The sequence below is a fragment of the Orycteropus afer genome, unplaced genomic scaffold (assembly GCF_000298275.1).
Source record: "Orycteropus afer afer isolate SDZICR_OR568_19922 unplaced genomic scaffold, OryAfe1.0 scaffold00036, whole genome shotgun sequence".
NCBI classification, from domain to species: Eukaryota; Metazoa; Chordata; class Mammalia; order Tubulidentata; family Orycteropodidae; genus Orycteropus; species Orycteropus afer.
The window spans coordinates 12,257,498-12,273,480 of NW_006921623.1; the positions used below are offsets into that span (position 1 = coordinate 12,257,498).

The window sequence follows — 15,983 nt, forward strand, 5'->3', positions numbered from 1 at the left end:
AAAAAAAAAAAAATTCAACCAGGAACAGGAAAAGAAAAAGTGCTGAAAACTAGGACCTGGGAGGGGAAGATTAAGAATAATAGTAAAAAGGACAAAAGTATTAATAATAATAGGTGTTTTAAAACAGACAAATACAAGCAAACTAATCACCAGAAAAAAGAAAGCGAAAAAGAGAAAAAAAAAAATCGGTGCAGGACAGGGCAGGGCACCTAGGCTCCGTCTGAGCACCTACACTGTGATGGAGTTCCTGTGGGCCCAGAAGGTAGGTGGGAGTAGGGGATGGCTGCACCTCCGTTCACCAAGCGAGTGTGGGGTATAAGAATAACAAGAGGAATGTGGTACCTTTTCAGTCTTGCAGGTCCGGAGTGTCCTTGGGGTTGCTGGAAAGCAGAATGTGTTCTTAAGCCCTAGGAATCCACGAGAGCACTGTCTCTTTAAAAATCCAAAATAGTCAAGCCGCTTTTTAACCTTCAAAATGGTGGTGCCCTCCGGACCAGCAAAAGTCCACAGCTCAGCCAACCTTTCTCTTCACCTTCTCCATTTATTCCCCAGCCACCATGCACAGTCCTCCGTGTAGTCCCTTGCTAGAAGGGCTGATTTTTAGGTTAATTCTTAGGTCCTACCTCCACTCGGGAATCTCCAAGATGTCTGCGCTGTCAGGATCGCTCAGGATCGCTGCCTGACCGCAGCTCCGTATGTCTCCTTTTTCGGTATTTTCACACAAATTCTTCTGCTAAATGGGGTTTAGTCCACTTCTATATCCTTCCCTTTAAGGCTCAGGGTCCAAGATTATCTTCTGTGTCTGTGTTAATTGGTTTCCCTTTTCTTTATTGAAGAGGGTCTGTGCGGTCTTTCTGCCTAGTCCGCCATCTTGCCAGAACTCCCAGGTCTGTTTTATTCACTACCATATTACCTCTAGCACCTTGGCACATGCTGAGCACTCAATATCTGTTGATGGATGGATGGATGGATGAAAGGAAAGAAGGAAAGAAGGGAGGGAGGAAGGGAGGAAGGAAGGAAGAAACAGTAGTCAAAAAACAAAAAACTAAACCCACTGCCATAGAGTTGATTCTGACTCATAGCGACCCCCATTGAGTTTCTGAGGCAATAAATCTTTATGGACGTACATTGCCCAGTCCTCCTTCCATGGAGTGGCTGGTAGGTTTGAACCACCAACCTTCTGGTTAGCAGTCAAAGTGTCTTAGGCACTGTGCCACCTCCTTAGCGGTCAAAAAGGTGGTAGGAAATTCAGGAGAATTGAGATCAGGGAAAAGAGCATTTCAGGAACGTATGGTCAGGCCTCTCCTCATGCAGAGCAAGAAAGAATGACGAAAACCAAAGACACATGGAAACAATCAGTCCAAGAGACCAGGGGACCATGTGAACCTCAGCCTATATGACCATGAGACCAGAGGAACTAGTTGGCACTCGGCTACCACTGTCAACCACTCGGAAAGGGATCAGTGCAGGAGATCCTGGAGTGGGAGAACAATGTGGAACAAAACTCGAATTCATAAAAAGACCAGGTTTACTGGTCTGATAGAGCCTGATGTGACCCCTGAGACCATGGCCCCTAGTTACCTTTAAGCCTGGAATTGAACTCACTCCCGTGGCTTCCAGCCAAACAAAAGACAGGCAGATAGGGTGAACATTTATATCAGGTAGATACACTCCTTAGAACGATCAATCATAGGACAATAGAAGAACAGTACTTGCACAGGAAGATAGGTCAGGGGGCAGGAATGCATAGGAAGGAAGGACACAAGGAAGAGGTAAATGGGAAGAGAGCTGTTACACTGTAGGGAATTGCAGTCCATGTCATGAAATGTGTATGAACTGCTGTATGGAAAATGAATTTGTTTTACCCAAATCACAATAAAAATAAAAAAGAAGAAGGTGTGGTCAACAGTGTCAAATGCTAAAAAATAAGTCAAATACATAAGCCAGATTATCTCGTGTCCATTCACAAAAGAGACAGCTCACCAATTGTTCCTCAGGATTGACTCCTGGTTCACAGAGGGCCAAGGGCCTCTCCTGTTCATCTTCAGGTAAGGATCCATTGAGTAGTAAGGCCTGAATAACCACAAAGTAGAAAGAAATTTAATTCCCCAACAGATGACTTAGCTCTGGCAATGTTTAATTTTATACCTGAGCCCTGTGATCTTGGAAAACAGTGAAGGTTAAGAAATCCTCCCCACCCCCATTCCAGAAAATGGCTTACTGCAAAGCACCACTTTTCCCACAAGACTTAAAGAAGACTCACAGATCCCCCTTGTTTACCTATCACAAGGTAAATTAGACCTTCCAAATTCTTATTCTTTGCCTCATAAATGATTAACTGAACTGCCTATCCTTACTGATCAATCAAAATGCTTGTTAACCAAACTTTGGTTAAGCTTCCCTCCTTCCCCCAGGTCCCCGAACTTTGGCCCACTCTCAGCCTGAGCTAGGAGACAACCCCTTCTGAAGACCCCTCCCAGATAATAAGCTGGCCTCAGTACAAATCATTCTCTGATCTACTTATTCCCTGACATAACACCCTTTCATCCCATTTCCTCACACCTGGTTCTTTTTAGCCTTTTCTACTCCTCTCTTTCTGAAAGAAAAACCCTTTTTGTCTAGTTGTTGGGACACTTGCAGATCTTCCAGCCAGAGTTCTCCTGTTGTTATAGTCCCTTTCTTCTCCTTTTCAATAAAGTCTCTCTTTACTAAGTCTGGAATTGTTTTTTGACAGCTCAGTGTTGGATGTGGAGTTCACCCCAAATTGAAATGACAATCTGGCTTCCTCTGGCAATCTCCTTGGTAATTTGGTTGGTGGTTTATTGGATATAAAAAGAAGGATGAGAAAAGATTCAAGGAGGATGGCCTGATTTATGTTTTGGACATTTAGGTAGATGGACAGATGCATAGAATGCAAAAGGACAAGTAGTTCTGGTGATGGGTAAAGGAAGAATAAAGCCATTTCCATACCTCTATTGCTTAGATAGGAGTTCTGGTAGCATAGTGCCTAAGGCACTTGACTGCTAACCAGAAGGCTGGACGTTCAAACCCACCAGCCACTCCTCGGAAGGAAGATGGGGCAATCTACTTCCGTAGTGATATTGCTTTGGAAACCCAAGGAGGGGTCGCTATGAGTTGAGTCTGACTCAACGGCACGTAACAACAACAGTATTGTTTAGATGGAGTCCCCGGGTGATACAAATGGTTAAACACTCTCAACTGCCAACCAAAAGGTTGGAGGTTTGAGTGCACCCACAGGGGCGTTGGAAAAAAGGCCTGGTGATCTACCTTCAAAAATTCAACCACTGAAAACCCTGTGGAGCATAGTTCTATTCTGACACACATGGGTAGCCATGAATAGTGATCACCTCAATGACAACTGGTACTAGTATTGCTCCTAAAAATCCACTGCCATTGAGTTGATTCCAACTATCATCAAATCCTACAGGACAGACTAGAACTGTTCCATACAGTTTCCATGGCTGTAATCTTTATGGAAGTAGACTGCCATAGCTTTCTCCTGCAAAGCAGCTAGTGGGTTCAAACCATAGAACTTTTGGTTAGCAGCTGAATGCTTAACCACAGCAACTAGTGCTCCTTCTGGTATTGCTTGTTGTCGTTGTTGTTATGTGCCATTAATTCAGATCCGACTCATAGCAACCCCTCCTTGGGTTTCTGAGGCAGTATCACTACAGAAGTAGATTGCCCAACCTTCCTTCTGAGGAGTGCTTACATACCTCTAATTGCTAATCTTGGAATCATCTGGAGTTCCCTTTGTCATGGCCTATGCTTTAGGTTTGGGACATACTTGAATCCCTTGCTCCAACGTTCCTTGACCCCAAAACAAAATCTAAAAACAAACCTTCCTTTCAGAAGTGACAGAATACATTTCAAACCAGAGCTGCTCAGACTGAATTTTACCAACTGGAAAGTGAACTAAAAAAGTATAACATTATCAAGGCTTGTTATTGTTGTTGTTATTTGCCATCAAGTCGGTTCGACTCATAGCAACCCCTCCTTGGGTTTCCAAGGCAGTATCACTAGGGAAGTAGATTGCCCAACCTTCCTTCCTAGGAGTGGCTGGTGGGTTTGAACTGCCAGACTTTTGGTTAACAGTCAAGTGCCTTAGGCACTATGCAACCAGAGCTCCCTTATCAAGGCTTAGAAAAGTTTATTATAATGAATTATTTGGAATACCACTGACTCAGGTTTGGTTTCCTTTTTGTTTGTTTTTATAATTCTGCATTTTTACTCTCTAAGGCAGCCTGGATACAACAAGAAGGAAAACATTTGCAGAGCTGTTCTTATTCATTTCAACTCTCCACATCAAGCTTTGTGTTTATTAGTATATCAGCAGATAGAGAGTGGGACAGATTGACCAGGAAGCTAAGGAACCTCAAGCTTCAGGGTCCCTCATTTGTACTGGTCTCTTCCTAGACCCTCTACCTAATATTGTATTCAGAGTTTCAAATTTTATTCTAAAATCCTCCAAACTGTATATACTGTAGGACCCACAAAACTTGGATCTAGCCCTGCAAGTATTAGGAGATTCATTAGCTCAATGAAAGATTTTTAAAATGTGTTCCCATTTTATACCATGATTCTGTCCCAATTCAATCAAAAGAGAAGAGTTACAGAGGTCCAATTCTGTTTCAAAAAATGTAAAACAAATCATATCACAAGTGTTAGTATAAAAGGAACATTGTTCAGTCTAGTCATTGGTTAGTCTACCAAGCACCAATTAACAATAAAGTTTTATAAACCAAATGTATCTGATTATCCCATGGGGCTGTGGTGAGGAGTACAGACATGGACAAGAAGCTGTAGGGCTGCAGGGAGCTAAGGGAGAGCAGCATTACAGAAATATCAGCTCTAATAGCAGATTGAGGAGCTCTGGTAGCAGAGTGGCTAAAGCACTTGACTGCTAACCAGAAGGCTGGCGGTTCAAACCCACCAGCCACTCCTCGAAAAGAAGGTTGGGCAATCCTACTTCCGTAGTAATACTGCCTCGGAAACCCAAGGAGGGGTCTCTATGAGACGGGGCCAACTCCACGGCACATAACATCAACAACAACAATAGCAGATTGTTCACTGGGCTCTAACTGAGGCATACTAATAAGTCAGAAATCCTGGATATGGCTTAGCATGCAACTTGTTCATCAATAAAAGAGTTAAGAAGCCCAGACGATGCTGTGAGCCCCTTTGTATTCTACAATGAAACTGAATTCACATTGTGATCATGTGGCTGTGAATTAAAACGCCTCTGTTCGCAGGGAGTGTTAGGATACTGACTTTCTGCCTGTTAATTCTTTCCTTTTCTGTCTAATCTGCCATCAGATTTCTCCCAGATGGAGATATGCAAACCAAAATGAGAGCCAAATTGATGGATATCTGGGTTCATATAATGCAGGTTATCCTGGTTGAGTATAATCGTAAAGTTCTCCAAGGAGTGCATCCAATTAAGACATGGCATAAAGAACCATTCCATTAAGGTACTGCTTAATGGAGTCAGAGAAAAGGGATCTAAATGGCCTAACAAGATTATCGTTTTTAAAACACAGAGCAAATGGAAAATCAACTCTCCTAGGGAATGTTTAGGGAGTAAACATTCCTCCAACCCTGAGGCATACATTATGCAAATCGCTCTACCACAGCACCAATATCCTTTTTTTCTTTAGGAACTCTTTGTGTCCCCACCCTGTTGCTGGCTGGCTGGGAGCACATCCTCCACCCCTGCCGTCTGCCAGAGGCACACACATAATGTGGGCTTTGTTTATGTGTCCATAAATATTTGACAATTCAGAAGCAGTGCTGTTCCCAGCACAAAGAGAAAGGAATATTCCTAGGCAATTTCAGGGTCATCAACACACTACAAGGGCTCCCCCTAAACAGGGACAGACAAAGAGAAAGGAGTAGGGGGATCATTCAGAGTGAAAACTATGTCAAGTAGGTCAGGCCATCTCTGGGGAAGACTGGCCAAGCTGGCACTACAGGTATAAGAAAAACTGAAGGGCTTTGTTGCTCAAGGAAAACCATTTACACCTGATCAGTGTATCTTGGCATCCACTTGCAAATGCATTAGAAGTGAGCTAAGTCCCTTAGCTAGACTCAAATGGAAACCTGGCAGCATTGCTGGCTCTTACTCCTTTCCTGCTACAGAATTCATAGGAGAAAATCTCTATTCACAGTGCCATTCTTTGGTGAAAGCTGCAATTGGAGGTCTGTAGCAGTGTATCACCAGGTATATTTCACAGTGCTTCATCTATGAAGCAGACAGCCAGAATCAGGATTTGGTAGGGGCCAGTAATGGCTCCTGGGCTGCTGAAATCTTCCCAGTTCTGCTATAAACAACAGTCCATAAAGTCCAGTTAGGAGTTCTCACATATAAAGAATTTTCTGTTCGCTGTATACCAACTACTTTTATCTAAACTCCCTATTCAACTTTGACCTCATGTAAAACTACAATCAGTTTATTTTCCATTGATGCTAGTGATTTAAATATAATAATCAGTGCACCAGGACAAATTAACTACAAGGAAAAGAGCTACCTGTAGTCCTGATATCATTTTCTTTGCTTCCTCCATTTCTTTTTCTAAATGTTCTTGCTGTTCCAACAGCTGTTCTTCCCATGAGGTCTCCAGATAGGTTGCAGGGCTCCCTGGTCGCCAGTCTCGGGATACTGGAGAATCTATCTCCTCTGCAAAATGACAGGCGGGAGAAGAGTTCATGTTGATGAAATGTGAATTTCCGGCAGAAAGCGTTTACAGGTTCAGGTCACCTGCTTTCCGAACCTGTCCTCACGACACAAACTGGACTCTCCACAAGGTGGAGTTGTGAGGCATAAAGACTTGACTGTTAACACCAGGCTCACAGAAGCATCAGTTACTCTCTGAGGGAAATCTATCCTCTTTAGAACCCTTAGGAAGCAATAAGACTCCCTCCTGGGAGTCTTGGTATGAGACACATAGATTTCACTCCTAATTCTCTAGAACTAGGATTCTCAGAGTCTGATTCTACCAGGTACAAAGAGAGAAGCTGTCATGTCAGAGGCAATGAAAAAAAATTCCAATTGGTTGCTTTGGAGCTTTAGAGGGAAGACTTCAATTCAATACTCCTCTGACCATTCATTCAGTCATAACAACGGAACCTCTTTCACAATTGGAGTCACAAAGGAAACAAACTATCAAAAGCATACTTGTACAAATTGTTTAGTATCTCCTGCTGGTTTTGTTTTCCTACCTTTACTGTCCCTTGGCTCTGGTTTTCTCATGTTTTATTCTATTGTACACACAGCCATTTCAAATACTTTATGGATAACAGCATAACAAATTCTCTAAATTTCTTCATTCATGAAACAAGTATAATCCTTCTAAGTTGTTGATCAAGTGAGGTAACATATGCACAGCCTGTGGTACGGTGGCACAGAGCAGGCAATAAATGCTTTCCCTCTCCCTCCCCGGGCCCCGGGATTTCTGACTCAGCAGCATGAATGACCCTTTGGTTCTAATGGCGGGCTAAAGGGGATGCAGAGTAAGGAAGAATTTAATTCCAGTTTTATTTCTGAGGGTTTTGGCTTCATTATACCTCTTAAGGGTGAATAAAACTTTATCTAAATCATTTTAGATTTGTGCTTTGCTTCTTCCATGCATCCCTCATGTTTATACAAGAAAAAGGACAGCAATTAAGACAGAATAAAGATAAGTCAAAGAAGCCCTGTGGTACAATGGTTCAGGTTGGTAGTTTGAACCCAGCCAGCAGCTCCACAGGAGAAAGACCTAGCAATCTGTTCCCATAAGCTTATAGCCTTGAAAACCCTACGGGGCAACTCTCCTCTGTCACATGGGGTCACTACAAGTCATGGTCATCTCAGTGGCACTAATAACAACAACCAGGAGAAGTCTAAACAAAGGGAACTCATTGTGGTGCTTTCTCTACTCTGTACCACGCCTGATGTAGGCCTGCTCTCTACTGTATGTTCACAGACACCTCTGCTCATACTATATATTCCTGGCCCAAATTTATTTGTATAAAACAGGAATTAAAATTGTTTACTTAAATAAGGCTTCTGACTGTCCCTAAGTCATTTCCTAATTCACAGGCTGCCAGCTAAGGAAAGGCCTGTCTAGGCTGCTGCAAGATTTTTGACAGCTGGGACATCAGAAGTGACATTCTGCAAGAAAATAACCACATTAATTGGCTCCAAAGGCATTAGAATCCTGTAGAGCTGACCGTGCATATACAGACAGAGGGAGAAGGCCAGGGAATTTATAGTGAATAGTCAGACCACTAAACTCTTCATCTGAGGTCTATGCCCCAACCCAACCAGTACAGGCTGATAACACAGCACCTGTTCTGTTTTCTATTCCTTCAGAGGGGATAATCACAAAATCCGCCTTCTCCTCTGACTGGGTGATAATGGAGTCACTCTTTGCACTGTGGATTGGACTGGGTGAAGTCAAGCTGTGATAGAAGGAAAAGGAAAAAAAAAATTTATCATAAACTCTGTTTAGAAGCCAACTTTCATAATACATCCTAGATAAACTTTCTTATTTATCTTACTCCTAATGCCTAAGACAGTACTTGGCCCACAATAAGAACAAATATTTGTTGAATGAATAAATGATGAACTTGTTGAATGAATGAAATGCCCAATCCCAGAATGTCTTTTGCACACCAAGCCTGCCTTTAAGCCTAATTCATTGAGGAGAGAGTCATTAATCAGAAGGATGGGTAATCTAGCATTTACAGAACTCATGTTGGGTTGGTTGGTTTCTTTAATTCCCATCACCACCACCACCTCTACCACCATCCCCAGCTCCAGTTCAGTGACTAAAAGCAGTATGTGTCTTAATAGCTTTGGGAGCTGGAAGGAAATTCTGTTTAAAAAATAAAATAAAATTGTTTCTAATACAGATTTGTCACAGAGAAAAACAGAACCACCAGAGTGACCATGGCAAATCAACTCAGGGCTGATCGCAAATGAGCAGACAAGTGTGTTCAGAGAGAAGAAATCACTAGACTATGTACAATACCAGGCTGAAAAAAAAAAAAACCCAAACCCACTGCCACAGAGCCGAGTCCAACTCATAGCAACCCGCACTGTGTTTCCAAGATGGTAAATCTTTACGGAAGTAGATTGCCAGTCTTCCTTCCACAGGGTAGCTGGTGGGTTTGAACTGCCAACCTTCTGGTTAGCAGTCAAATGCCTTAGGCACTATGCCACCAGAGCTCCTTAGAGTACCAGGCTCAAACCGAAACCAAACACACTGCCATTGAGTCAATTCCAACTCATAGCAACTCCCACTGGGTTTCCATGGCAGTAAATCTTTACAGAAGTAGATTGTCCTCTCTTCCTACAATACCAGGCTAGAGAGGAATAATACGGCAAAAGGGGAAAAACCTATGAGAGGATGGTAAAGAAAGGTAACTGCCATTTCCATGGTTTACTTCCATCAGAGCCATTTATATCTCTGCCAGAATACGTTCCTACTGTCATTAGGAACCATCTCAACAATTCTTAAGTTCTGAATATAACTGCTATCCCTTAGAAGGAACTGTTCGATTTTCAATGATGCAGAATTTTAAATCTCCAAAATGACAGCGAATCTACAAGTCAGGATGAGAATGTGAAGCTGACATTTCCATCTGATAGGGGAAAAGGCATCTGTCTGAAGAGCCATTTTTCTTTATGCTGCACCTTGAGAACATGAGCACTGAGACAATCTCAGGAGCTCGGGGGTCTGCAGGCCCAGCCCCCTCTCAGGAATTCTTTCCAAATCCATCACCCAGACAACAGTGAAAGTGTCTAGGATTCACTGACCCACTTAATGTGCCCCTGAAGTCTCCCAGGCTAATCTCACAGCCACCAAGATCAGGAGTTAATCTTTCATCTTCCTAGAAACCAGTAAAAACCAGAGCCAAGCATAGTGGAAGAAGGCAGAGACTTCCAAACCTCTGAAACAGCATAAGGACTAGTAGTTCATTCTTCCACTCATTCATGTAAGGGCTTTGGTGGGAATGACCTCAATCAGTAACACGTTCACTTCCCTACTGAAAAAAAAACAAAAACCAAACTCACTGCCATCAAGTTTGTCCCAATTCACAGCGATCCCCATTGGGTTTCCAAGGCAATATCTCTACGGAAGTAGATTGCCCAGTCTTCCTTCTGGGGAGTGGCTGGTGGGTTTGAACAGCCAGCCTTCTGGTTAGTAGTCAAGTGCCTTAGGTACTACGTCACCAGAGCTCCCTTCTTCCTTATTAGAACCACAGAATTTTAAAAAACAATATTTTTCTTCTTCAAGTTAAAGAATGTTACTTAACCATCTTTATAGATCTTTCCCTGAACTGGCAAGAAGGGTGGAGAGTGGAAAGCAGTGTTCTTCAGAAATGGGGACAGCTTTATAGAGCTCTCTTAGTCATCTTTCACCACTAAGGCAATCTGCCTTTCAAGCCAACATGAATTAGCTTCTGAAAAAGCACTAGTCTAACAGTCTTGCTGTTAGGTGCCATCAAGTCAGCTCTTACTCATAGTGACCTTATGTACAAAAGGATGAAACCCTGCCTGGTCCCGCATCATCCTCACAATCGTTGCCATGCTTGAGCCCACTGTTGCAGCCACTGTGTCAGTCCATCTCATAGAGGGTCTTCCTTTTTTTCCCCTGACCCTCTACTTTACCAAGCGTGATGTCCTTCTTTAGGGACTGGTCTGCCTGATAGCGTGTCCAAAATATACAAGATGAAGCCTTGCCATCCTTGCTTCCAAGGAGCATTGTGCCTATACTTCTTCCAAGACAGATGTGTTTGTTCTTCTGGCAGTCTGTGGTGTATTTAATATTCTTCACCAACACCACAATTCAAAGGCATCAATTCTTCTTCAGTCTTCCTTATTTATTGTCTGGCTTTCACATGCATATGAGGCAACTGAAAATATCACGGCTTGGGTCAGACACACCTTAGGTCTAAGGATACTATGTCATTTATAAGGAAAAGAGAATTATGACTATTCAGGCATTTGTCTTCTTACAGAAACGGGTATTCAAGTGCAGAAAGAGGCCTGCAACAGCTGTTTCTCTTTGAGGAAGAATAAAACATCACTTTCTCAGCTGACAAGGTGCTATGGATTACATGTTCCACTGCTTGCTTTTGGCTGGGCCACTGTGGGTATGTGTGAGACGTATTGGGGGGCGGGGATGCTAGTGTGAACCTAGGATGCTGGAAAACTGTTTTCCTGAAAGCATAGCTGTATTTCCACAGACGCATGCCCAGCTCCACCTTCTCCCTCCTAAGTGAGCTGTCTCCCATATAAGGGCAGAAGGAGGCGGATGTCTGGATATCCAACCGCGTTGGAGGAGTGGCAGAGTAGCCAAAGGAAAACAACATTTCTCTTTCTTGAATTGAGGCTGCCTGCCTAAGAGGCCACAGAGAGGTAAGACCATGAGACTAGAGGCCAAGTCAAAAGATAAATCACCCAAGGAAGAGAAATCCTGAGGCACCTTGTGAGAGCAGGCGTCTGCCTACCTCCCTAAGAAGCACCTGATGGATACAGAAGGAGCTTAAAATCCTATGCCTCAAGTCAGAGGAAAGTATTTTAAAGCTAATTAATTATAAGGCTTAGACTCTTCCTTGACTGGCTTAAAGGCCCTATTTTATAAACAAATAATCCCGTACTTGCCATGATAATCCTCTCTGGGGTCAGGGAATGACTGATCCCAAATCAGGTCAGGCTGACACATTTCCTTACTCTCACAGGTTTAACATCTCTCCAATCTTAATTTATCAGACAAGTAATTCCCAGCGAAGATTCTTCCAAATTAGACTCAAATCAATTTTTTTAAAAAAATGAGTAACGGTAAGGAAGAAAGTCCTGTCCTCTGGGAAGTCCCCTCCCTTAGCAGAGACAGCTACAGGGTAAAGGGCCACTCCTCCTTCCACTTCCTAAGCCCACTGTATGTTACAGTGATCACCCCTGGGCAGCAGCCTGTAATCTCCAGTGTACTGCCCGCGCCCACCCCTGTCTGTCTCTGGCCAACAGCATCCCATGCTCCTGGCCCTGCTTCCACCCACACCCCTACCTCCAAAGCCAAAGTGGTCTTAGCTCACCATTTGACTTGGGTCCCTCCCATGGTCCCCCTCTTGGCTCCGGCTTCAGCAAACCTCCTTCCCTGGGTGAAGTGGCAAGCTCAGAGTCACATCGCTCCCAAATTCGGGCATGTCTGCCCGTAGTGGGGCCTGAAGAACGAGTACCAGAGCTGCCTGCTCCAAACGCGGGTGAAAGTAGGCAGGACAGGGAGCCAGGCGTCTCGGCCCCAGAGATGGGGATGCTCACGGGTCTGAAGCGTGCTGTCCCAGCTGCTCAGGCACTGCAACAGCCCAGCCTCGGCGGAAGCCGCCTCCTTTCGCAGGCTGCGGGTCCCTGGCAACTGCATCTTGGTCTGTTCTGTGGTGCAGCTCCGGGCATCCTCCCAGGCGGCGGCATCTCAACCCATTTCCAACCGGGAGAAACGGTCCTGGCAGCCCCGGCTCTGTGGTGAAGTACCCGGCGGCGAGAGTGCGAGTAATCCCAGCTCCGTGGCCGCCTTTCCCCTCCCCTTATCCCCTCCCTTCCCTTCCCAGGCTGTCACAGGCTGCAAGGCAGCGCCGGGCTCGGACCCAGCCAGGCGCTCCGCCCGACCACTGGAGCTCCGGCAAAGTAAGGCGGGCGGGGGGCGAGGGCCGAGGGACAGGGGCGGGGCCGTGGGGGGATGCAGATAGGAAGCGCGCGGATAGGCCGCGGGTCGGGAGAATCACGTGGAGGGATCTGGTGGCCCCTGTCAAGAAAACCTTAGGCTGAAAACGTTGATTTCTCTAAACCGACCCCTCCCTCTTTTCATGTACACAGAGGTCTGGATATGTTCACTTCGAATATTGCTCGGGGCCTGGCTCCTTGCGGGAGGGTGGAGGCTGGCGGGTGAAGTCTTAGGGGCTTCTCCGGAAACCGCCGACCGCCTGTCTCCTCCCACCTTCCCTTCTTGCGTTTCATGTTTTCTTTTTTCCCAACTGAGAATCATTTTGCTTGGATACAGTGAGAGGCTGGCCCGAGGTTTACAAAGCAACAGGCGTGCAGGGCCTGGCCAGAGGACTCTTGAGGTGCAGGGGGAAGGGGATGAGACACCAGAGGCTATCTTTCCTATCTTCCGAGTCACTCCTGGTCCAGAGCTACATCCTGAGTCTCCCGGCCTCTTCATAGGTCACAAGACCATAAGGTGGGGCTCCCCCTAAGCCTGGGAGAGCAAAATACACCAGGCAGTGGTAGGAAGCCCTCTCCTTCCCTGGGGACTCACTGAGAAAAAGAGGAAAGTGAGGGGGCAGCATTAGAAGAAAATGGCAAAATAAGAACGGAGTGAAAAACAGGGAAATGCAAACTGCTCTCCTCTGACCCCTGTTCTGGAACACTGTCACCATCAGTCCAGTGCAGCCCAATATCCAGTGGGTCCCTAATTCACACTGTCTCACAGCCCCAACCCCTGACTGAATCCTCCTGCCCAGAGGAAGGAAGCAGGTGCTCTCAGGAAGAAATCCAGACTTCTCCCTTTCTAACTCTGGCAGGCACTATCAGACTCAGAGGAGTGAAAGGCATGCAGGAAGCAATAGATCTCATTATATAGCCAAACATCCTTTGACTCTGCACTAAGTTATAGTCTAAGCATCAGGCAAGGAAGAAATAGTTTAGATTCTCATTAAAAGCACATCTATTGCTTAATGGGTAAATGGTTTCCTTTTGGGCAATGAAAATGTCTTGGAACTAGATAGAGGAAATTATTACATAACATTATGAATGAATGCACCAATGCCTTTAAATTGTACATTTTAAAATGGTTAAATGTTTAATTTTATGTTATGCTAATTTTACCTCAATAAATGCTTTTAAAAACATACCTATTAAATGTGAAAAAGGAAGCTGATCAAGGTTACGTGATACTGAAATGCTAGAAAGAATTCCATGTGACCTCAATAAATTCAGGAAATGGTCCAGCAAAATAGAATGGCTTTTTTTTTTTTTTTTTGAGGAAAGCAAGGATACACCAAACACATTTAAGACAAGAAGCTCTGGTGGCATAGTGCCTAAGGCATTTGACTGCTAACCAGAAGGCTGGAGGTTCAAACCAGGTAGTCTTTGGAAGGAATACTGGGCAATCTACTTCCGTAGCGATACCGCCTTGGAAACTCAAGGAGGGGTCGCTAGGAATCAGATCTGACTCGATGGCAGAGAGTTTGATTTTGGTTTTTTTAAAAAAGAACAGATAAACTAAGTTGGTGTAGAAGACAAAAGGTCATATACCTTCTCACTTATTGACTATTCCATCTGACATTTTGCATTTATGTTAATAGTAAAAAACCAACCCACAAATGCTGAAGTGTGAAGCAAGAGTAACACTGGTTGTGGTGGTTAAGGTTATGTGTCAACTGAGCTACCATTCTCAGTGGTTTGCCAGTTATGTAATGATGTAATTTGGCAGTTATATAATGCTGTAGTCATCCTCCATTTTGTGATGTGATGTGGTTATCCTCCATTTTTGCATAATGCAGATTTTGCATAACAATCTGGTCTGTGGAACCTAACCACGTGACTAAGGAGAGTATGTAGAAGCATAAATTAAGATTCAGCCACAAAATGAAGTTAGTAAACAAGCTAACATGATCTGAGGATGTGTTTATAGGAGAATGATTTACACTACACTTGTTATTGATCAAGCTTTTATTACAGCATTGTGTCCTGTTTTGATCTCTGAACTTGGCTTTAAGAGATATAGACTCCCTTTCTGCTAGATTCACAAACATCATTAGCTCACTCAAATATATACTAACCTGCCACAAATCCCAGCCTTAAAAATGAAAGCTAAGACATTCTAATGCTCTCAGACAACTATGTTTAATTTTTTTCTCTTGCTGTAAGCTTTATCCAGTCTTGTCAGACAATAACTCAGAGTTACACTCAAGTTCAAAGACAGTATAACAGAACTGGATGTTATTAACTCTGGCAGCTCATATGCAAATGCAAGAACCACTGGGCTGATCCCTCACAGGTCTCAGTCATGCCACCATGTGGTCACAGCTAAGCACTGGCGGTGTGGCTCTGAACAATATGGTAATTATGGGAAATGTGCCAGTGGGGGGGGGCCCATCCTCCTGCCACAACAAAACCACAAAGCAGTGGTGAACACTACCCTTTTAAAGCCAAACATAAATGAAAGGAAAGAGGGAGGACTTAGGTGCCTCACAGCTTGTTATATTGCTACTTGAAGCTAAGCACTCTGAGAATCTCTGGGGATACAGCTTTCAGCCAACAAAGAATTTTACTTTTAGCTATACATGGTAAAGAATCTGAGGCCACAGTTACCTGGAGCAGCTGGATTCAGACGGGGACCTTTGCTGCCCTTCGTACTGCTGCACCAGGGCTCTCACACTCCAGTATGGATTCTCAATCTCTTCATCCACGCTGCTGTTCCTTTAAGACAGAGGGCACCAGCAAAGGAGAAGGTGTCAGTCTTGCAGTGCAGGTCAGTTCAGTGAGTACTGATAGACTACTTACTTTGTGAAGTGCTATGTATACAAAGATGAAGAAGGCAAAAAAACAAAAACCAAGCTCACTGCCTTCGAGAGTCGATTCTGACCCATAGCAACCCCCACTGGGTTTCCAAGGTTGTAAATCTTTATAGAAGCAGACTGCCTTATCTTTCTTCCATGGAGCAGCTGGTGGGTTTGAATCACAGACCTTTTGGTTAGCAGCTAAATGCTTTAACCACTACATCACCAAAGCTCCTTAAAGAAGGCAAAGCCCCTGTTTTAAAGACTTTTAAACTACTGGGGAATATCAGTGAATTTTACATATAAAAACTATTGAATTGAGTATAAATAGACTACCAAGCATAATTCAAAATGCACCAACAGCAGAAGAGAAGCCAGATGATTGGGACCTTCTAAAAATTAAATGTTTATGTGCTTCC

At 44.0% G+C, this 15,983-nt stretch overlaps 2 protein-coding genes across 2 annotated transcripts in view; both read right to left on the reverse strand.

Annotated features, from left to right (window-relative positions):
- DIXDC1 (DIX domain containing 1) overlaps positions 1–12,122 on the reverse strand; it is a 44,541-nt gene extending 32,419 nt beyond the window's left edge. Inside the window, exons 1-4 of the mRNA XM_007936550.2 lie at positions 12,100–12,122; positions 8,348–8,460; positions 6,549–6,697; positions 1,984–2,073 (exon numbers count right to left, since the gene is read on the reverse strand). Of these exons, the coding sequence (XP_007934741.1) occupies positions 1,984–2,073; positions 6,549–6,697; positions 8,348–8,460; positions 12,100–12,122 (375 nt within the window). The remainder of the gene's footprint in view (positions 1–1,983; positions 2,074–6,548; positions 6,698–8,347; positions 8,461–12,099) is intronic.
- A 3,250-nt stretch (positions 12,123–15,372) lies between these two features.
- LOC122149619 (dixin-like) overlaps positions 15,373–15,983 on the reverse strand; it is a 56,720-nt gene continuing 56,109 nt past the window's right edge. Inside the window, exon 5 of the mRNA XM_042780355.1 lies at positions 15,373–15,484. Within this exon, the coding sequence (XP_042636289.1) occupies positions 15,373–15,484 (112 nt within the window). The remainder of the gene's footprint in view (positions 15,485–15,983) is intronic.